Source organism: Malaya genurostris, chromosome 2 (genome assembly GCF_030247185.1).
Source record: "Malaya genurostris strain Urasoe2022 chromosome 2, Malgen_1.1, whole genome shotgun sequence".
NCBI lineage: Eukaryota > Metazoa > Arthropoda > Insecta > Diptera > Culicidae > Malaya > Malaya genurostris.
In genome coordinates, this window is record NC_080571.1 from 277,937,986 (window position 1) to 277,960,862 (window position 22,877).

Genomic DNA, 22,877 nt, shown 5'->3' on the forward strand with positions numbered 1-22,877 from the left:
GAGCTTGAGAACTTTTTTAAACAATAAAACGCATAAAATTTGCAAAATCTCATCGGTTCTTTATTTTAAACGTTAGATTGGTACATGACATTTACTTTTTGAAGATAATTTCATTTAAATGTTGACCGCGGCTGCGTCTTAGGTGGTCCATTCGGAAAGTCCAATTTTGGGCAACTTTTTCGAGCATTTCGGCCGGAATAGCCCGAATTTCTTCGGAAATGTTGTCTTCCAAAGCTGGAATAGTTACTGGCTTATTTCTGTAGACTTTAGACTTGACGTAGCCCCACAAAAAATAGTCTAAAGGCGTCAAATCGCATGATCTTGGTGGCCAACTTACCGGTCCATTTCTTGAGATAAATTGTTCTCCGAAGTTTTCCCTCAAAATGGCCATAGAATCGCGAGCTGTGTGGCATGTAGCGCCATCTTGTTGAAACCACATGTCAACCAAGTTCAGTTCTTTCATTTTTGGCAACAAAAAGTTTGTTAGCATCGAACGATAGCGATCGCCATTCACTGTAACGTTGCGTCCAACAGCATCTTTGAAAAAATACGGTCCAATGATTCCACCAGCGTACAAACCACACCAAACAGTGCATTTTTCGGGATGCATGGGCAGTTCTTGAACGGCTTCTGGTTGCTCTTCACTCCAAATGCGGCAATTTTGCTTATTTACGTAGCCATTCAACCAGAAATGAGATTCATCGCTGAACAAAATTTGTCGATAAAAAAGCGGATTTTCTGCCAACTTTTCTAGGGCCCATTCACTGATTTGCAAGCGTTGCTCGTTAGTAAGTCTATTCATGATGAAATGTCAGAGCATACTGAGCAAATAATAATGCATGAAAATCATAACCTCAAAAAATCTGAGCAAATACTAATGCATGAAAATCCTAACCTCAAAAAAATCACCTTTTATTTCCTGTAAATCTGGCAGCTCTGCATCGTTCACAAAAAAAGCTTCGAGATCGATGCTAGCGCACGATGTAAAATACCAATGTGATATAAACAGGTGTGGCAGAGCACATGGCTTGCTTGTGTTGGTAATTAAAATTTTGTAAATAGTTCGGTATGACGACATACATGAAAAATAAACATGCTTTGATTCAATGCCAACTAGTCCGAACGATGTGACGAAAACAAGGACGTGGTTTTTAGTTTTACTTGGCTTGCTGAAGCAAAGTTAATTTCACCAACACAAAAGAATTGTGTTTGCCCCACCTGTTTCTACCACATTGGTAAAATACCTGGTGATCACGTTTTTCTATGTGTTAGTGCGGTTGTCATTTTATTTTGGAATAACAGAGAGACGCGAAGAAGAAAAACATAAACAACTGACGTTTCGGGAGTTGCTTTAATGAAAATATTTAGAGTTGATTCTGTTTGCGAAAATATTGACAGTGAATTGCGGTGTTTTGTTCCGGGATGTTTCAATCGTTTTCATCACCTGCATTTGAAATGCCACCCACAGCACAATCACTCCATTATCCATAATAACTGTAATAGATACCACAGTGCAATCCGCCAAATCCTTCCTCCAACGAAATGAACAGAATCGGATGTGTGTAAAATTTTCTATATTTCGACGTTACCTTGCAAGCCCTTGAAGAATAAATGTTCAGATTTTCAATTAGTGCGAAAGATTCGCCAGGCTGCGCGACAACTGGAGTAACTTAGAAGTGAAATCCCGATCTGAACTGGTCGTTTGTTTATGTTTACATGCTTGAATCCCGGCGCGCCATACTTAATTTCGTGAGAAAATTACCAACACAACCAAAACTGTCTTACGACGCCACCAGTGTATTTTACGTCGTGATGCTAGCGTACACTGAGGAAAAAAAAATTAAGAGTTTCATAAGACTATGACATATGAATCAACTATAAATCAATTTCATTAGAAACTGAAGATTTTCATGAACAGTCTTATGATTTTCTTAATTTTTTATCTATGCATGATATAATTATTCGCTCTATATATTTCATCAATAGTCCCTTATGTGAAAATGTCATAATTTCGACTTATGATTTCATAGTTGACAAAAATGCGACCGAGGAAGGAAGTTCGCATCCGAGCTCTCCGGTTACTTCAAAACAGTCTGAATTAATAAAAGAATTAATCGCATATATTTTATCATTCCAGCATTGAATCCAACTGTTAAAATTTACTTTGGAGAGGATATTTCGAAGAACCGCATGCACCATGTCATAACGAAAAGGGAATAAATGTTCTTTTGATCAACGCGAAACGATCAACTTGTATACCCTAGTCACGTGAATCACGAGTCATCGAAATCACAAATATATGTGTTGCGAATAGTTTGCAGAATGAAAATATCTTCAAAGTATTTTTTCAACAGTTGGTACATGAAGTATAAATAAAAATAAATTTCCAATTAAATTGCATGGCATAATTTACGATACTTATAAAATGATTATCATAAACCGTGACCAACGAAATTCATTCAAACATTTTTGTGAATTTCATAAGACTAGCTTATGGATATCTGGAATAGAAGTCATGAAAAATTTCCCCTCTATATCATAAGACAAAATTGTGAAATACGTTTATAATCCTTACACTCAAGCAAATTGAGTAGTAAAAATCATAAGGCAAATCTTATGATGCATCAAAAATCACCAAAATCATAATTTCATAAGATTAATATGAACAATATACCTCTGCAACATACATCTCATCTATCACTATAATAGTTTTCATACGAACAACATATGAACTCCACAATATATGAGAGAAGTTATGTTTGTTATAGAAATTTCGCACAATATTCCTAAAAAGTTCGTATGAATTTCATAAGGCGTTTTATTGGAATTCCAATTTTCGTGATTTCATAAGGCGGCTTTATGATTCGCTTACGATATTCTTGTGGCTAAAAACCATACGAAATCATTATGAAATTCCATATATTTTTTGCCTGAGTGTATGTCTGAAAGTCATAATTCGTTCTTATGACTTTCGAAGACCGTTTTGCCTGAGTGTACGGTTTCATAAGCACCGCTGAATCAGCGAAGTCCGCAGAATACTAAAGCTCCTTCAAAATGCAAGTGTCATTTGCCAAAACCGGCTGTTGTTTTGTTTTGTTCAAATTATTTGCAACCGTGCTCGATAGTGCGACTGGAAATTAAGCAAAATTATAAGACTTGAGCATTAAATATGGCCCACCATCACGGTCACAGTGGTGGCTGTGCCCACGAGGCCCTTGGGATCGACGACGAACTGGAAATGGGAATACAGTATAGCCTATACGAAAAGATTGACATGATCAATGTAGAGTGCCTAAATGAGGAAACAGAAGATTCCGGTAAAACGGTATTCAAACCGTACGACCAAAGGTTGGATTTCGATAAATTCGTTACCAGTGATGCCGACGAGGAGTTGCTATTCAATATTCCTTTCACGGGGAACGTGAAGCTCAAGGGTGTTATCGTAGTGGGCGGAAATGACGATAGTCATCCGAAAAAGATGAGATTGTAAGATTTGTAGTTTGATGGTTAATTTACTAGAGACTAGAGAAGTTGTCTACTTTTTCAGATTCAAGAATCGACCAAAGATGACATTCGATGACGCTGGGGCACCCGCCGATCAAGAATTTGAGCTGGAACGCGATTCCAGTGGTGTTATCGAGTATGCCACAAAGTAAGTTATACTTTCTTTTAAAATTTGACAAAATTCTTATTCTATTTCTCTATTCAGAGTAGTTACCTTTTCTTCCGTGCACCACCTGTCGATTCACATACCCACAAACTACGGTGACAGCAATACCACAGTGTACTACATTGGACTGAAGGGAGAATTTAGTGAAGCTCATCATCACGGTGTGACGATATGCACCTACGAGTCCGCACCGAACGTGTCCGATCACAAGAATAATGTGTTTGATTCAGTCGGTCATCAGATCCAGTAAATCTGTATTGTTGGAAATGACTTTTTGATAATTCTATTTATTTTTCAACCAAACATGCTGTATAATTAAGGATAGAACGAAAGAAAATAGACCGTACGAGGAATCACTTTTGATTGTTTCTCCTTTTTCGGGATATTCTATGAAAAGTATACCTTGACAATGCCAGAAAATGACGTTTCATACGCATATAGAGCTTCAATCAATTACACTCATGCTTTTCTCTGGTATAAGCCGTAGCTAGAAACGAGTCAGAAATAAGAGAGCATCAGATATTCTGATTTCGAATATCCAAGTTTTTGATGTTCAATTGCTTCTTGCACTTATCAAAATGGCTTTACTCAATAATGTTAAAAGAAATTTATGAGAATATTTTCAAAGTAGGCATTTCTTGTGCAAAAATACCAGTGGAATCGATTAGGGACAATTAGAGTCATTCTCTAAAAAAAACTATCATAAATTCTAAAACAATGAATGCGTCTAATAAAAAGGTATTCCTGACAAGTGAGTAACTCAAATGAACAAATGTTTTTCAGAAAGTTACAAAATGATCTAATTTCAATGAATTGAAAAGCATCAAATGGTATATGCTCTTTATGTATGTTATTTCTTATCGTTACATGTGGAAACGCAAAACGCTTGCGAAATTGCGGTCGGCACGATATCTCAAAAGCTGATGGATCGATTAATTGAACATTTTCAGGTGTTGTTCTTAATTACTACTACATTGATCAAAACAGTTCCCGGAATTTATTTAGAAAAGTCCCCTTTAAAGTACTCCCCATCGACTGCAACACAGCTATGCCAGCGCTTGATCCAATCTTCGAAACATTTTATATATTCAGTTTCCGGTATGGCCATCAGAGTCATCTGCGATTTTTCCATAATCTCATATCGGGTGCTGAAACGCGTTCCACGGAACGGTTTCTTGAGTCGACTGAATAAGAAAAGTCACAGGGAGTCAACTCAGGTGAATTCGGTAGTTGCTGAATGCTATTCGTTTTGTGTTTAGCAAATCTGGTCTTTTTCGGTTAATTGCTTCACGCAAACGTCTCATAACGCCCAAATAATACTACTTGTTGACGGTCTGGTCTTGTGGAAGGAATTCATTATACACAACACCCTTGTATTCAATGAAAACTGTGAGCATCGCCTACCGCTTCTCTCATCATCATTCACAGGCTCACGACAACTTTTGAAACGTTCGTGCCACTGATAAACGACTGCTTTCTTCAGAGGAGCGTTGGCAAAACATGTTTCTAATATTTGCAATGTCGTCGCACCATTGAAACCGTTATTAATGTAAAAGTTAATGCAAACTCGTTGTTGCAAATTCAATTCCATTTTGGGAATTGTACAAAATCGAGAACACGCACAATCGCAGATGTACTCACAAACTTTCACAAATGTGCAGGTATCAAGCTGAAAATTTGATGGAATATCAATGACAGAGTGGCAACCTAAAAAAACTGAGAGCGCCACACAGTGGTGATTCCAGGAACTTTTTTAACAAGGCAGTATAGCTAGTTCGTAAACGAATAATTTTGCGAAAATATTGATTTCTTTTCGGAAAAACCTTTGCCAATCAATTAAAAAATGGTTTTTTTCGCAAAACTATTCTTTCACGAGCTAGCTATAGCTATAGGGAACAACTCCTGAAAATTTGGAATTAATCGATTCATTAGTTTCTGAGATATCTCGCTAACCGCAATTTCGCAAGCGTTTTGCGTTTGTCCATATAACGATAAAAAAAATTACAAACATAAAATAACAAGTACTATTTGATGCTTTACAATTCATTGAAATTAGATCATTTTGTATCTTTCTAAAGTAATCAGAAGATTAGGGTTTTTCTCTTAAGTCGGAAAGTGTGTAATCCTTTAACGACAAAAAAAACGAAGAGCGTTTTCCGGCAGGTGCGTATAATCAACAATCTTCAACATTTCACGATAATTTTTTTTTACGAAAATAACAAAACATGTTCCATTCGATGCTCTTTAATTCATTGAAATAATTTTTTTTCTCGCTCCCTGGAGGAGTCGAAAGACTACCCAAGTAACCACGACGCATTATAACCAAAGATAAATAATAAAGACATGTACGTGCATATAAATATTTTTGAAAAATGTGGTTCGTTCCCGGTACCTTCTGAAATGACCGCACTCACCGCTTGGTGGAGCGCGAGATTAATTGCATTGTTATCATTTGAACCAAAGTGTGCCATAAAATCTCAATATATACAAATGAGCTACCGAATCGAAACGGTTCTCACGGTTTGACATTTGCATTAGGAATGTATGATGGGAACTCAGCAGTGCAACCAATTTATCACCATTGGTGCCAGTTTCACGGAGGACCGTAGATGTGCGCCAAAAAAAGATCGTGACTGTCATGTCTGGAAATTCGTTTGTGATAGCACTTAATGTCGATATATAGCACGGCGGAGGTTGTTGTAAAATAATGCTAAATTACATTTTGATTGCAAATTTCTTGCACATTGCTTCAAAGTATGTACGATCAGTGTCACTATACATTAACAATGTAAAACTAAAGTTGTAAATGTGCAGTGATATAATGCATATGGTTACTTGGGTAAGCTTCTTTTCTCGAGCCGGAAGGTATACAGCCTCATTGAATCATCGTCTCGTGCAAAACTAAAAGTGAAAAGTGCACTGTTTGGTGCAGAATTCATGCTGGTGGCATCAACGGTTTTTATTTCTTTAAAAATCGGTCTTTTCACATTAGCACAAAAACTGCTTTTAGCCAAACTCCTACATAAATATTCTTTCAAAGAAAACCAAATCTTGGGCCATAATTTACTATCAATGAATTGTGATAAAATCAAATACAATACTTTTGCTTCGGCTCTAAGAAGACATACCACAGAAAAAAAAGGCGGGTGGGTAATGTCAGAGACATAACTGGATGTCGTGAATACGAAAACAACTGACATGTTCCTTAACACTTCCGAATATCAATTGTATGAATTATACAAGCATTCCCCTTTTTCACTTTTTTCGCAAAAACAAAGAAAGCTTCACATGATCTCGATTACTGTGAATTTCGCACAGCGAAAAGTGCACAAATCTAACCAAACTGGATTTGCAGTAAACTGAGGTTTTTCCCTACGATTTGCGAACAACAAATCCTTTTTTAGAGCAATTAGAACGGCTTTTAGAGCAATTAGAACGGCTGATATTGTGTAATGCTCTCCACAGTTGTTTTTTTTCCCAATGCTAATGACTGGCAGCTGTGACGTAATCGCTCTTGTCGAAAGCGAAACTAGCTTTGCAGACGACACAAAACACATCTGCTCGCAGTGGCGATAGAATCCAAACTGATTCAAATTTTGTTAAGAGATTTCCTTTTATGTGATTTCGTTTGTAGCTTTTTCACTAATGGGTGGTCCTAACGGATATAAAAATAGCTGCATACAGAATTTTAATGTCGATTATTTCATTTCGGATTTGCATAATTTATTGAAAGAAACTATCAATATGCTGTAGGGATTCGTTTCTAGCATTCAGAAGGACCAAATTGAGGATCTCACTACGATATTCACCACTTTTCGGAACATTTTTCATGAACGATTTGTTGTACAGCAGCAGATATTTTGTTCTCTTCCTTGGAACGCGTTCTGATTGGCTGGTGTTGACATGGATCAAATGAGACAGATTTTTCAATAGTGTACTATTGAAATACTTCAATGCTTTTGCTATACACGTTTAAATTGAAAAATTTCGATTCTATTGGTAGTTAGATTATATAAATCCTTTCACAGATCACTGAGCTATGAGCTTTAAAAATACGAGAAAGGCAAACGCGCCTTATGAATTATCCTCTGTGATACTCGTTTATACCAAACATTTCATAAAAGTTTAATTTTGAATTATTTGAGACTATGTCACAAAACTGAAAATTTTATCATAAAATTGTGATCATATTTCCGATGGCATGTCGCAAGAATTATGTTGATTCATTAGATACAACAATAGATATTCACGATCAAAAACTTATCACTCTCTCAGAGGGTAAATTTTGAAAAGGCACCCCATAGTAAAGTCAGTCGTATTCACGACAAAAGTAGTTCTAAAATTGTTCAATGCTGTCTCTGTAGCGACGCGAAAACTCGAAACGAATTCTCCTAATTTCATCTTACTCCTGAAGTCAATCTATTGAACAGAGACAACAAATCTCACTCTAACTAATGGTTTTCGTATATGAGATAAATAACGGAACTGAAATGTATGGGGGTACCGCTACCCTATTTGTTCGTTTTATTAAAAAAAAGTTCTAACACTCTAAAAACATCCTTTGTTTTTGTAGTGTTTTGAAGATCGGGTGATAATCATTCTTTGAACGGGGCCAGATCCGAAAGAGGAAGACACCGACAAGATAGTTTCCAGTTGTTTTATTAACTTATTAGCGGGCCTTACACGAGTCATTAAAATGTTATTACTAAAAAATAATATCATTTTAATGAACGTGTAATGGTGCAGTAATGACGAGATTTCTATCAAATTTGAAATACATCATTAATTAGTCATCATTAAAAATGACAAAAATAATGCTCGTGTAAGGGCCGCTATTTTAATCTTTTGATGTTTTTGTACTCCTAATTTAATCCTAACATTTCTAGGAATAAATCAACCGTACACTACAGTTTTATGGAAAGCAAGCATTTTACACTACCGACGGTCGTTTACATTTACAGATAGCATATCTTATTCCATCATCACCTCGCATGCTTAGACCTTGTCTAAATCTCCAGCTCAGCGGCTGTTATCTAAGAGTCTGATGTCATTATCCTTCCGTAACGTAGGTCAGACATTTGCTCTGTTTTTTTAACTCTCCCGCAAACGATGGAGATACGGACTGCCGATAATGGTACCCAGAGCTAATAAGAGTCATTTTCATTTATTCAAAATAGGCGAAACTGACGAAAAATTAATGTCACTCTCAGCTTCGCTTGCAAGCTATGAGAACGAAATCCATGTCCAGTCAATGACATAAGCGGAACAGTAGTTTCAAAATCGTGTGTTTTCTTTCATTTTCTCTTTCAGTTATTTGCGGTTTTCAGTGAAAATCCCCATAGTATGCGGTGTCGGTATTCAACCGAAGCTTTGATAATCAAAATTGACAGAAAAAGTTTTCACAATGACTTTTACCGGTTGGTGTTCGAACTTGTAGGAATTTTCCAAAGAGGTTCTGGTATGTAATTACTTCGATTTGTCATATTTTAGTGACTCTTTATAGCCGAAAGTCACAAATCTTCAATACATCGATAAAAGAATGAGAATTGAAATTCTGCTGATGCTCCCTGCAGATGTAAGTTTGGTTTCGTATTGTCATAGAGGAAAGAATGACGTTAGAAATTATACTCTCTTATTTTTTCTATGAGAAACGAAAATGCTCCGTCTCTTTTCGTTTGTTCTGGTGTCGGTCATTTACGAATGAGACAGTAAAATATTGAAAATGAGGTTGTTGGAATGTTTTTTTTTTCATTGAGAATGCGTGACAATTTTAAGCTCTTATGATACCTGTTGGTGATGTTCAGAAGTTGTTGTTGTTGTTATTGAGAAGGGGCAATGGTATCAGTTCCCAAAACATCAATCGTCTAAACGCAATAAGACTTCCACCACGAAACCGCGATAAAAACTGCTGATAATTTTTTTTCTGGGTTTACCGGTCGGGCAGCTGAATAGCGCAAATTCTGAATCGGCCCCATTTATGGATTCAGGATATACAATATCAATTCCACGCCTGACGAACTAGTCTATGTTGACCAACTGAACACTGGCGTTAGCCCGGAATTGTGCATTGATCCTTTCCTTCTATTGATGATTGTAATTATGCTTACTGGGTACGATCACGGTCCTTTTATTTTTAACATGGTTTCCTATCAGTGCAAGGCAAAAATAAATCATAAAATAATAATAATGGTCGTAGTGGATAATGATAATATTGTTTGCGCGTAGGTTATTCTAAATCGCCAGGGAACAAGTCCTCATTATCACTGAAGCCTGCTAAGTCTGATGGTAGTAATGATTCGTCCGAGCTATATTCTTCTAAATCATCACTAATTTCGTATTCTGACTCGACCATTTTTTCAAACAATGATTTTGTTAATTCCTTCATTTTTTGCTTATTTAGTGCTGTTTCATGCCAATTCTGTAGAAGAATTCCACTCCTATCTATGTCATCGAACATGTTATTTCTTATCGAGTAAGCCGGTCGACCTATCTTTGGAATTGATATTTTGTATTCCAGAGCTTTCTTTAGAATTCCGTTTCCGTAACTTCTTATAATATGTCCAAGGTAGTTGAGACGTGCAATTCTGATTTTATTATTAATGGTTTTATTATTTAAACAATTGGGAGCAGGCGCGTACACAGGGGGGGGTTTTAGGGGTTCAAACCCCCCCCCCGAAACAAAAAATTATAACCCATGGGAAACATTGTGATATAAATTGTACATGTGTTGATTTATCACCATGTTCTAAAACCCCCCCCCGAAAATTTTCTCTGGCTACGCGCCTGATTGGGAGCTATATGTGGATTCATCAAGTGACGTTCAGAGTTCAAATTATTTCTTTCATTCTGGGGTTCTAATACAGGAGGTATATAAGATTCTGATACGCTGTTATTTGTTTTTTGTCTTTCTGCTACTTTATTACTATTATCGTGTTTGTTTTGGGGAGTGTTACTGACTTTATTTTGTTCGGTTTCCTCCCTTGAATTTATATGCACATTTATGTTTTTGTTTTTACTTAGTTCTTTGAGGGTTAAAAGCATTTCGTTTTCCATTCTGCGTAAGGAGTTACGATTTCGTTTTAGAATGGTAGAGACTTCCATCCCATATGTCACGACTGGGGTAATCAGAGCATGGTAGAGTTTTTTTATGGTATCCCAAGGTAATTAATGCTGTTTCAGGAAAGAGCATAATTCGTACACGCAGAGAAAAATATTGTAAATGTAACTAAATTTGGGTTTCACGTAACGATTTATTTTGTTGAAATAGTGACAAAAGAAAAATTTGTTTAATATAGCAAATATTGTTGCTTGAAACAACAAAACTAGGTATTTGATTTTGCTCAGTGGATTAGTTTGTTTCTATAAATATTTTGTTAATACCAACAAATATTTTATTTGTGCGTTCCTGTCAATTTGTTGACAAACAATTTCATAGTAAATTCAACTTGCAAAATCAGTTTAAAATGAACTAATTTTGGATAAAGGTAATATTTATAGTGTTTTGAATTTATAAACTTGACAGTTGAAATAAATGATAAGATATCAACTTGAAATGATTAGTATTTCAACTTACGCTTTTGTTTGTAAAAAATATTCATTTTGTTTTGTTTTTACGAGTAAAATGATTTCTTCCGAAATAATTTGAAGGCTTGTTTTTGGTACATTTTTCTTCAATTTATATATTTGTAAGGAATTCCAATTACATTTATGTTCTATACATTTATAATATTTATCTACATACCACAATCAATCCAATATTACTTTTTATAGTATTCAATGATTCGGTACCCTTTCCCGGTGCCCTTCCGGTGAAGATAGAGATAACCTGCATCAAATATATGTTGTTAAGAATACGTATTATTGCAGTTTCTAATATTATTAACTATCAATACTTACGCTTGGATTGATGAAAAGCCCGATGAAAAATATATAAGCAGATAAAATTTTACTTTTGAAACGCGTAAAAAACTTTTCTGTTCATTCACGACTGAAAAAAACGACTCTGGTTTATAAGAAATAGGACTGATACGGTTCTTTTGAACAATAAACTTGGTTGTATCATTACACAAACAAGACAACAGATAAAATGAATAAATTTTGTTCTTCACATAAAGATAAAGCAGACTTGAATCAACATAGATATTGCGAATAAAATCAACTCTGCTTTTGTTGATACGCAATACATTGATGAATTATTTCAAGAATAAAATCAGCTGGAACAATTATTTTTTTCGTTTGGCAAGACCAAAATATTTATTCACATTGAACAGAGATCTTTGTTGATGTTGAAGGGAGAAAATGGTTTAAAACAATCATATTCTAGATTGAAATTAACATGAATCAGATTTAAAAATCTACTAACCGATTTGTTATTTTAAACAAGCTCCATTTCTCTGCGTGTAGAATGCTTTGTAAGCTTTACTAATTCTTCCTGATGTTGTTCCTCTAGATAAGCTGTTGGTAATAAATATACCAAGATATTTGAGAGTTGTTACTACTGGAAGTGTATGTTATCCAAATTTTCTTAAGATGTTCGGATCTTTTTTTTTTATTTTTATTAATGACACTTTACCATCTTTGTGGCATTCGTGTCAGATGTCCGGATCTACATTGTTAGTATCGTGTGGATTTCTAATTAGAACTTTGGTTTTGTTGGGGTTGATTTCTAATCCAATTGAATTTAGAAGTGGTATTAGTAAGTCCAATAGATTTTCTACTTCTTTGTTTTAACAAAGGAATAAAAGGTCGTCTGCATATCCAAGGATACATGGTAATGCTATGGACCATCATTGTTCTAGTTTCAACTCTGGCCAAAGTTCTTGTAAAGTGAGTAACACTTGATGAAGCATTAAAATAAATAGTTCTGGACTTAACGGACATCCCTGTTTAATGCCTCTTGTTTTATTTTTCGTTGCAGTTTCGTTGTCCGCACCATTGTATAGATGTGTTTTCAAATAAGCATACTTATATTATTTTATTAATTAGGGCTTTCGTAGCTCCCATGCCATGAAGTATTTCCGCTGTTTTTGACGTATCGATTCGATCAAAGGCCTGTCGTAAGTCCACCGATACAAGTATTGTTTGAAGCCCTTTTCTCCATCTTTCATCTAGAATTCTTCTGAGGACAAATATTTGATCCGTTGCACTTCTTTTTGATTGGAATGCCATTTGATAGCTTCGTATAGGATCAATTTGCTCCCTCATGCGATTTAACAGAATTTTTGCGTACACTTTGTAAGCTGAAGAGCATAGTGTTATGCATCTGTAATCGTCCACCTTCTTTGGATTAGGGATTTTTGGTATTAGTACTTGGAGAGTGTTGGACCAAGATGTTGGAATGACGTTTGATCGAAAAATTTCTCTGATACATTCAGTCATTTCTTGCAGCAATTATGGGGATCCATATTTGAGATTGTCTCGGGTTGGCGGTTCAATGCATAGGGCGCTGGTCTTACGAACCAGTTGTCGTATATTCGAGCCCCGACCTGGAAGGATTCGTAGTGTCAGTAGAATCGTAGCACCAGCCTGTACACTCTGAGTCGGCTGCGAAGTCTGTTGAAACAGAAGGTCAAATTCCACTACAGGAATGTAATACCAAGGCTTTTGGCTATATTTGAGAAGTTCATTATGTGTACCACCCATCCCTGCTGCCGTGTTATTACATGTATTCCATAATATTGTGGCTATTTCTTCCATCGTTGGTTCTTCTCCCGCACTCTTATTATCATTTTCCTCTAATGTTCTCATTCGTTCCGATTCCGTGTTGCAATTTGAGTTAAGTTTATCTTCCCATTTCTGTATGTTAATAAAACTGCGCTTCTTATTTTCTCTCTTTTTCTTATGACTTTTAATAAATCTGAAAATTTTCGTCATTTTTGCTCTAAAGAATTCTCATTTTCCACTACTTTTAGAAATTTTGTTACTGTTTCCGAAAAGTGATCATCAAACGCTTCCTATTTCGCTTTAGCCGCTTATCTAACCTTCTTTTTTAGTTCTTTATTGTTTCTATCTCTAAGTAGTTTTTGGTAGGAACTAACACATTTATTAATTACATTTTTTCTTGGCGTCAAGGGAAATTCCTTTTCTTGCAATGTGTTTTCAGCCGCTCTTATAACTCTTGTGTCCTTTTCCATTTTTCTTCTATGCTTCGCTCCATTCCGCAGTTGTTTATTGATATTCTTTTGTCTACTTACATTTGATAGTTTTTTTCTTTCCTCCTCATCTTTCAATGATTCTAGATTAATTGTGGATTTCTTTACTCTATTTTTATGTTGGCTTGAATTGCGGATTTGTTTATGAGATGATGTGATTTTTCCTTTTATAGTGCACTCTATCATTTTATTATCGCTGTGCAATGCACCGTTGAAAAATGCTCTTATTTCTGGGAATTTTAAGAAATCCATTTTGGTCATTAGAACGTGATCCAACTGTGAAGGCGATGTGCTTAACGTTAGATAGTCCTTCATTCTTTGTCCATGTAGAAATGCTTTCAGACCTATACCATTTGCATTACAGAATTTATGATAAAATTCACATACCCATATGTGTGTTTTACCACTCAGAATGGTTCAACGGATAAGAAAATGTGAACATGAAGCTAACGTTTAGTGATATTGGACTACGAAATTATAATTTTACTCTTTAATTGTTTAGCTATTACTTTTAGTACATGTTTCCATGTTATTATCTTCGATTGTTCATTGTCTGTGTTTACCATAAACTCAGGTTCTTTTGAGCAACAGGTAAACCTAGACTCCCAATCGAACTGTATCACGACCAAATTGATACAACGCGCCCATTCCCCTCTCTGAGCAAAATGGCAGGGAAAAAAACTGCTGTGATAATTTGAAATAAAACTAATCCGGAGAGCATGGATTTGATTTTCATTTTATTTTGATCTGGTTTTGAACAAACATTTCGAATATTTTGCAATTCCATTAAAACTAGATATAAATAAGTCGTAATAGTACAAACACTATGCAAATAGCTAACGTTCTAACAAACAAAATATTTCCGTAATAGTAAAAAAAGAAATCACAATAACAAAGGTTACGCGCCTGCACAGTAGGATAACGGATACAATAATTACATGTCCTTTTTGCAATGTGTGATATCCTACTAAACTCATATTTATACAAATGAACCATGTGTAAATATACATTGTGTAGTAGATTGTATAAAAAAATTCCTATCGTGAGCTCAAAAATAAAACTCGTCAACGAATCCTTGCGGAACTTCGTTCATTGGCCGATAACCACGTAACATAAAACAAATCAACCTGTCGGAGTTCATTGCTCTCTAGACTGTACCATATAATAATTAAAGCATTTTAGTACAATACCAATTCACTGTCCTTGCTATGTTTGCTCAACGTTTTCTTTGATTACACTGACTACCTTACTTTCCTTATTCTACTTATTACTTGTTCGTTTATCGTTCTTGAACACACACGTACACACAATGAAGCTTAGGTTGCTGTTTCATAATTATTTTCATCTGGTCTACTGTTTTCGGGTTCTTTCACCAATACGATTCTGATGTGGAGTAATTTTCCCCAGTTCGTTTAACGACATTCACTGTATATCGGAAACAATAGCATGCTGTATTAGAATAACGCTGTAAGAACAACTATTTAAAACTACGAAAACTCGATCTGCTCCCTGATAGATGCTCTGTCAGTACCACTATTGACGAATAGATGGTTAGACGATCGCAACACAAGTCAGAACCTATCGAGAACGACTGAGACCTGCACACGCAAAACTTCTAGAACCTATGGGTCTATGTATGATAAATGTTCTGCACCACAGCACAGCTTAAATATATCACTTCTTATGCTCCAATAAATCTCGTTTTGATTCCCTTTTTTATGCGTTGGAATTTGGGCTTTCCAAAGGGAAATATTGCTCTAGAATCGGCACATCCCAGAGACCGAATCCTAATGTGCCGACTTGTCTGGTCCTTTTCATCTGTATTCTGCATTCTATTGTTCCATTTGGAGTAAAATGGCTTAAAATACGACGAATATGCTAACAGCTACTAAATGTAATATGTTGATCGATTTAATTTGCGAATACATAAGGTTAATAATTTTGATTCAGTTTTTTTTTGGGAAATATTTTATGCAGCAGTGAGCATTCAGAGTAGGAAATGGAGAAACAACCATTCGCACATCGGGGACGAAGCGGCAGAATTGTGGGGCTACTACAAAAGTAATGGGGTGGATCTAATTGGTTTTTCACGTACATGGCTACGGAGGTTCTTTGTATCTTTAGTTTCGAGTTTCGTTGTTTCGGCTTACCGTACGCTCAGCGGTGCTGTTCTGGGAAAGCCTGATCATACCGATACCGAACCATATCCCATTCACAAAAAAACAGCACAAGATAAATCACCGTCACCCTCGCCCTCTGTTGATCAGTTATTGATTGGAATGTTATAGTTTTAAAACGATCGAAAAGATATAGGAATTATCAGGGGGAGAATTGAGAGCACTTGGGAGTACACAGAACAATAACAATTGACAGCCGTCAGTGACAGCTATTGTGGGAAACAACAGCTACAAAGTAGAGATATAAAATATGGCATTCATTGCTATTATAAACTTATAGCGGAAAGCATTGATTAATAACTCGATAAAATATTCGTTGTTTTAACTCCGTTTTAGAATTCACACATTCTCACCTTACTACGCACGGATGCATTTCTCAGGGAATTGTTTTTTTGTTTGTTGTTGTTGTTGGGTTAGCAAACAAACAAAAAAAATAAAGAGTGCTATTTACAGCGATGAAAAGTTCCATCATACCTACTAGTGAGGGGTGTGTGGCTTACGTGAACGAACTTAGAATCGGACATAATATTCAGCTTTTTATTCAAGCGTTGTTTTTACTTCAAGTTACCTTCATTCGGTTTCTCATCTCATTTCAAAAAACGAAACAAAATATACATTCTAATAATAGTGTCCCTTAAGTATAGCATAATCTTCCCATCTGTATCTCAACCGTTATTCACACTCTTGAAAGAGAGAAAAGAAAAGAAAGAACGTTGTTTAATAATTCAGTTCGTCAAACGATAAGTTATCTTAGATTAGTTGTCGTAGCATCGATTCTAGGTAATCACTATGCAGTAGATAAATATTTCCCGCTCGATATTTGTTAAGAATTTTGACCAAGTCAAACAAAAACGATCATTTGGTTATGCGATTATGTAGGGTGGGGTCCGTTAGTTTTGGTTGCATATGATTGGATTTTTTTTTCATTCTTCGGTTAGGAGATGATCTGTATAGCTAGGTTAGATTTTTGTTTCCAATTGATTCACACCACGACTATAAACCGAGGAGCAAGATAGGTTATTTGCAGAAAGCTCAACTGCAAACAGGAAGGTTGGTGGAAAGTTTGACTCCCATGCGATGCGATTCTGGTTGCTCTAATAGAAAATGAAGACACGCACACATACATTAATATACAGCCGGAGTTTGCCGGGGCAGAGAGGGTTGCTTGCTTCATTCGGTGATTGATTCGGTGAAACATTCAGGAGTATGCAGTTATTGTGGTAGTGGTTGCATTAAAATGACATTTTAGCAGTAGCTCTTGGAGTTGCTCACGCACCTACGAAGCCGTACACTTCGAGCACTCGTATCTCGAAATCCCCATTGGCGCACAGCGGCGGATTGTTGAACGTCTGACATCGGTCCGTTTTGCCGAAGCGAATATTCTCGTCCATCCAGATTGCTTGTCCCTCTCTGAAAGGCACGGAGAAAGCGAGTGAGTTGTGAGATGAGATCTTTTCGTTTTCGGGTTTTTCATTTCTTCAAACTTACCCGCCCCCGATCGTTATCATCTTGGAATCGGCGGCCATGAACAGCTCGGAGCCGTGGCCGAGTCCCTTGTCACCTTCGATGCCGACCCAGGGATACTTAGCGCGCTCAGGATACAGGGAGAACAGGAAGGTTTCGCCGGTACCGAAATATGCCTGCCGCTGGCCACGGTCGTCCTTCAGGTTACGCTCGAACCAACGCGACGAACAGTAGGCACCGAACACCTGAAAAAAAAAAATATTCGGATTTGAGAACAGTTCAACAATTGTCAACCAAACATAATGTATAATTACCTCGTTGTTGCAGGTTTTGATCATCAACAGAGTCGGTTCGTGCTGCTCAACTCGCACATAAAACGTTGTCAATGAGCAACCGTGTTCCTCCGTTGTGTAAAGCAGTACCGGCTGATACATTGTTATTCTAACAGGCAGCCAAGACCAAAGCGTAAAGAGCTATCCGATGATTGGTGAGTCGAACATTTATAAAAGAAAAAGGAATGTTACTAATATGTAAATAATATTTATCAGTACACTTCACACATTACATCATTTGTCGTTAAGAGGCACATTCATAACGAAATAATCGAAAGAAAGTTAAAATCTAATCGATTTTAATTCAGTTGGGCGATGAAACAGGCGTTCAATGGAAGCTTCAATTCTTTAAGCTAGCTGGTCTGCGATGTTTCTTCAATTCAAAATGCAAATTTGGACTAGTCTTGCCCACAGTAGTTTTTGTTTTTTTTCTCCCTTAAACATAATGTATTTGTGGCGAACTAATAAAGTTTCATAAATTTTATAACACAGAGCTTCGATGTTCGATTCTCGTGATCGACTGGCTTTTGTGATAGCCTTGATTTGAACCAAAATTTAAGATAATTTGACAAATGGTTCACAGTTTTAACAATGTTTTGATCATTGTTTATTCATCCAACACACTTCGAAAAAATCATATGATTCTACATCCTATAAAAGTGGGGACGGGTATAGGGTGATGAGTAAGTCGATGCTTTTCACGCAGCTCACCTGGGTTCGACTCCCAACCCCGCACATAGGGTCAGAAAATTTTTCTGGCCCGAAGAGGCGAATGACCTTAAGGTTAAAACCTCTATAATCTAAACAAAACAAATACATCCTATAAGATGGATCGTCGCAATTCTCGCAAATTAACGTGGAAGAACTTATTTAAATAACATAAAAAATACTGATAGCGACAGTCGCGAGTTGGACCGAGAAACACTGAATCATGAAATAGGTCTGTTATTCGATTGAGACACACATCTGTTTGATAAGTATATAAATACATACAGTCGCACTTGCAAGCCGAATGCAAATTACAGTTAAAACCAGTAAAATTCATTCTAATTCTCAGGAATTATTGGCATAGGTGGTACCGATTGGTGACTTTACTTCTATCTGTTAATGTAAAATATAAATCGATGAAAAATCCAGTAGGTTCGTGGGTTAAGTTCATGCTGATCAGTGTGAATATAATCAGCAATGATCATTTATTCGGTGTCGTGTCCAGTTTTACACAAGACTTATTATAACGATCAGCTTTCCGACAGTATTGACACGTTGATAGCTGATTTTCGTAAGTGACCAGAGATTTACATAGGTACATTGTGTTCTGAATGAAATTCAGATGAGGTATAGGTTTTCCTAAGCGCATTTTTGTTAGGTTTACTCATTTAGATCGTTGCATCCGTATTGTTTTCAAAATTCACTTTGTTCAATTATGCGTATCGCGAAACTGCACCGGAAGAGTAAATATGAAAATGCAAAAAAAAAAACTATTATTCATTGAAGCTTCCATTGTTCTTAAAGTATAAATGAAAATAAAAAATTTATATCGTGCCCATACGTGTGTACATCAATGATAAGAACAAAAACCAAAACGAATGTAAGCATAAAACCAGAACACACATAACACCAAACAACAACTAATCGCCTCTCCGGCAAGCGAGAGTCGAAACCCTTTTTTTGAAGAATTAGTGGGCGCTAATTGGAGTTAGTGTAACACTTACGTCATCCTGATCACAAACTTTACTCTTTATTGCTTGTGTCGGAAAGACACCCATCGACAAAACTCTCACGTCAGGAGAATGAGCACCCTGGTGATTATTACGTGATTATGATTATATGAGTTAATTTTTTGGTTAAGGTGATATTATTTTGCCCGACAGATTTGTCCCGAGCCCAACAGGATTAGCACCCGACGACAGACAGTAGAAGTTAGTTTATTAGTCGTGATTTCCGCCGAGAGCAGCGTGAATTAAAGAGGCAGAGAGAAAGATAATATGGTTAGAAAGGATTGAACGTTGCTCGTCATGAAAATCAGTGAAATTTGATGGATTAGCTACCGAAATAAACAAATAAATGGCCGGGGATTTTGATTAATTCATTCACATTTTTTTCCTGATTGTAGCACTCATAGTTGGTGTAAATTTTGAATGTATGAAATAACAACTAGGAGAATAAGTGGTTCTACTAGTAACGTATAAAATTTGCGTTTTCTAAGAGTGAAATGAGAATTGTCTGGTTATGAGTTTGCATGAAGATGTTCGATTTCAGTGGTTACCAACTTTAAGCATCATCAAGGAAACATGACAACAATCTCTTAACAAACAACGATAATCTGGTTCAGTAACCAAAAACAAGGCAACATTAATTTTGGCACACAGTCATTATTATCATTATCATTAATGGAAAATCACACTGAACAAAACTTATTAGTTAGTATTAAAGTGTACCACTTTACCATTGCCCGACAGGACAGTCGATCATCCTTCGACTTCTAGTCAGTTATAACCCGATTGTGTGCGTGTGTGTTCAGCACAAGAAGCCAAGCAAAATGTTTTTTGAAAGTGAAAGAAAATAAAATATATTCGTGAAACTAGTGGAATGTACCACAACCAGTGATGAGACAATTGGATTTGACCATAGGATAAGGAATACTGGATTAAATGCTAGTGAAGAAAGATGATTGATACTGAACTCAACCCTCGCATTTTGAAATAGCATACAATGAAAAAAAGGTGAAAATGGAAGCCAATTCTGCTTCGCTGTTCTACACAGATTCGGTTGATTATGGTTACTTATAGCTAATCCTAAATGCACCTAAAAATTCGTACTCACCTCTCTAATGGTTAGTGTGTGTGACATCATTTGTACGTTGACTTGTGATTGACTGGTTGGTAAATTATCGCTAGAACGTGACCTTACCATCTGCTTCGAACCACTAAGAACTGACTTACTCTTTAGTACCATTTCAGTCTTCAGAAAAATCCTAGATATGTAGGTTGAACTGTAAATAGAAGGAAAAAAAAACAAAATTTGTAGTCAATCCGCTAAATACAAACACTAGAACTATTTTGTAACAATTTCTGATAATTTTGTTCACAGTCGTGGTGCCAAAACACCTAAGTAACACTATTGTTGAATAAAAAAAAATATTGCAGTTTTTTCGTATTTTTTTCGAAAATAATTCGATGAGAGGTGCTCATCGCGATCATCCAGCACTGCATGATCGAGAGTATCCTGCGTTTTCCTCGAATGTAAAGATCCAGCTGGAATTCTGATAAAAATGTCTCTCGTGCGAGACGAACGGCGCACAAAACAAATCCACAAATGTTTCACTTGCAGATGTGCATAGTAATCTACTCTTCGGCATTAACGAACCGCATAGAGTGAAAGTCGGTTCGATTCTTGTTTTGTAAGAGAGCTTTTTTTTAATGTGAACAAACTAACAACCGAGATCTTATGTATACGAAACTGTCGTCTCCATTAGGGGGAAGAACAGAGAAAATTAGACATTGTTCGTTATTAATTGAAATTTCGACCACCAATATCTAAATTATCTTAAATATATAGTTTTATCTACTTGAATCGATCCGTCTGAATATTTTCAAGCAGTAGATGTAACGATATCGAAAATCTGTTTAAAATTCATTGAGCTGTAGATGTTCAAAACCTGCCCATTGATTATACAGTTTAATTTTCCGTATTTTGAATACGCACTCTTATATACGAAACAAAATGTCTTTACCTGTCATACGATAATGAAGAAACTATAATGATGATTATGTATATTTACTCACAGTTATGTGTTTAACTAACAAAGCCTTGGTATTACATTCCTGCAGGGTGGCAAGTGAATTGCCGATTTCAATTCTCCGGTTTCTTCCAGTTTTTCCCGGTTTGCGAGATAAGAATTCCCGGTTTTTGGAATAGGCTCAAATCGCCTCTGTTTATTTTTTTAAAATATTCTTTGAATTCAAGATTTAAACAGATATCCCACAGATAGCTCTTTTCAAAATGGGTGCCGCGTTTGCTCACTGTTGACCAAAAACGAGAACGTGTTGATGAGCAGTGTTTAACCATGTTTAAAAGTGAGCAGTGTTTGTTTAAACGTAACAAACCGAAATTTTTGCGTCGATATGTGACAATGGATGAAACATGGATTTATTGCTTCACTCCGGAATCAAAACGATCGTCATCTGAGTCATCAAGACAACGCACCGTGTCACAAGTCAACCGGAAATAGTGGTCACTTCATTTGGTCAGAGATAACTCAACCGGTTTTCACAAATTTGATTTCAAATGAAAAGCTATGGTCTGACCGACTGCTATTGTATTTTGCCTGGATCCGATTTCCGGTTCCGGAGATAATGGGTGAAGTGTTTTTAAAATCTGAAAAAGTCATTCCAGGCGATGAAGTAAATAACGCAACATTTCTACAAAATTTGGCTCAGAACTACTTCAATTTGTAAGTTCTACTAGTTTACACCCGAATAAACATTCTTGTTTTTAATAAAGTTTCAATAAAAATTTGTTTTGAAGCACACCACAGTAATATATATGAGAATATGAGAAAACAAACCCAATTTTTTTTCTATGATTCTGAATATCAATTCGGCGGAAACCGTTTCGCCGAATCACAATTCTTAAAGTTTATTTCGCTTCAAAAACCGTCAAATTCTGCCTATCTGACCTCATTGTCCCTTGTTTGGATCTAATGAAACCATAGAATCAAAATTTGGGTAATCCATGAAAAACGAGCAAACCTACACAGATGTGATTTATACGGTAGGTGGGTCTCCCAATACTGATAGTGACTTCCGACGACGGACTTTCACTGCCACCGATCACAAGCGACATTCGCGATTCACACCAATATCATCAATAGCTACTTGCGCATGCTGATCAATGACAGCCAAACTATCTTTTAATATTACATTGCCGTGGCCAATACGTGTCCCTCTGAACTCAAGCACTTTGTGCACCGAAATTGCGTGTATTTGCATACATCTCAAATACTTCCGACTAAAAATTTCAAGTATCTCTTGTCGCTGTTTCAGTTACTTTTCCGTTCACATGAGTTACTGCACCGATTCAA

General features: G+C 36.3%; 2 protein-coding genes across 6 annotated transcripts in view; one reads left to right on the forward strand and one right to left on the reverse strand.

Annotated features, from left to right (window-relative positions):
- Nucleotides 1–3,018: 3,018 nt before the first annotated feature.
- Nucleotides 3,019–3,973, forward strand: LOC131427056 (PITH domain-containing protein GA19395). Its single transcript, XM_058589945.1, has 3 exons — nt 3,019–3,486; nt 3,548–3,652; nt 3,710–3,973. The coding sequence occupies exons 1-3, from the start codon at nt 3,170–3,172 to the stop codon at nt 3,918–3,920; spliced, it is 633 nt and encodes a 210-aa protein (XP_058445928.1). The 5' UTR covers nt 3,019–3,169; the 3' UTR covers nt 3,921–3,973.
- A 10,568-nt stretch (nt 3,974–14,541) lies between these two features.
- Nucleotides 14,542–22,877, reverse strand: part of LOC131430228 (GTPase-activating protein skywalker) — a 184,636-nt gene continuing 176,300 nt past the window's right edge. For 2 of the 5 annotated variants that reach the window (XM_058595002.1, XM_058595000.1), the window contains exons 7-13: nt 20,618–20,786; nt 20,241–20,276; nt 19,507–19,593; nt 17,777–17,935; nt 17,487–17,707; nt 17,275–17,408; nt 14,542–16,681 (exon numbers count right to left, since the gene is read on the reverse strand). In XM_058595002.1, coding sequence (XP_058450985.1) covers nt 16,671–16,681; nt 17,275–17,408; nt 17,487–17,707; nt 17,777–17,935; nt 19,507–19,593; nt 20,241–20,276; nt 20,618–20,786 — 817 coding nt within the window. In that variant the 3' untranslated portion in view covers nt 14,542–16,670. The remainder of the gene's footprint in view (nt 16,682–17,274; nt 17,409–17,486; nt 17,708–17,776; nt 17,936–19,506; nt 19,594–20,240; nt 20,277–20,617; nt 20,787–22,877) is intronic. The other 3 variants (XM_058595001.1, XM_058595003.1, XM_058595005.1) reach the window with 3 other exon arrangements.

What these genes read in the sequence shown, in the direction of transcription:
- LOC131427056 (XM_058589945.1), top strand. Translation starts at nt 3,170, where the DNA reads ATGGCCCACCATCACGGTCACAGTGGTGGCTGTGCCCACGAGGCCCTT. An exon ending in CATCCGAAAAAGATGAGATT is followed by an intron (nt 3,487 to 3,547) that starts GTAAGATTTGTA and finishes CTACTTTTTCAG; the next exon opens with ATTCAAGAATCGACCAAAGA. An exon ending in GTTATCGAGTATGCCACAAA is followed by an intron (nt 3,653 to 3,709) that starts GTAAGTTATACT and finishes TTCTCTATTCAG; the next exon opens with AGTAGTTACCTTTTCTTCCG.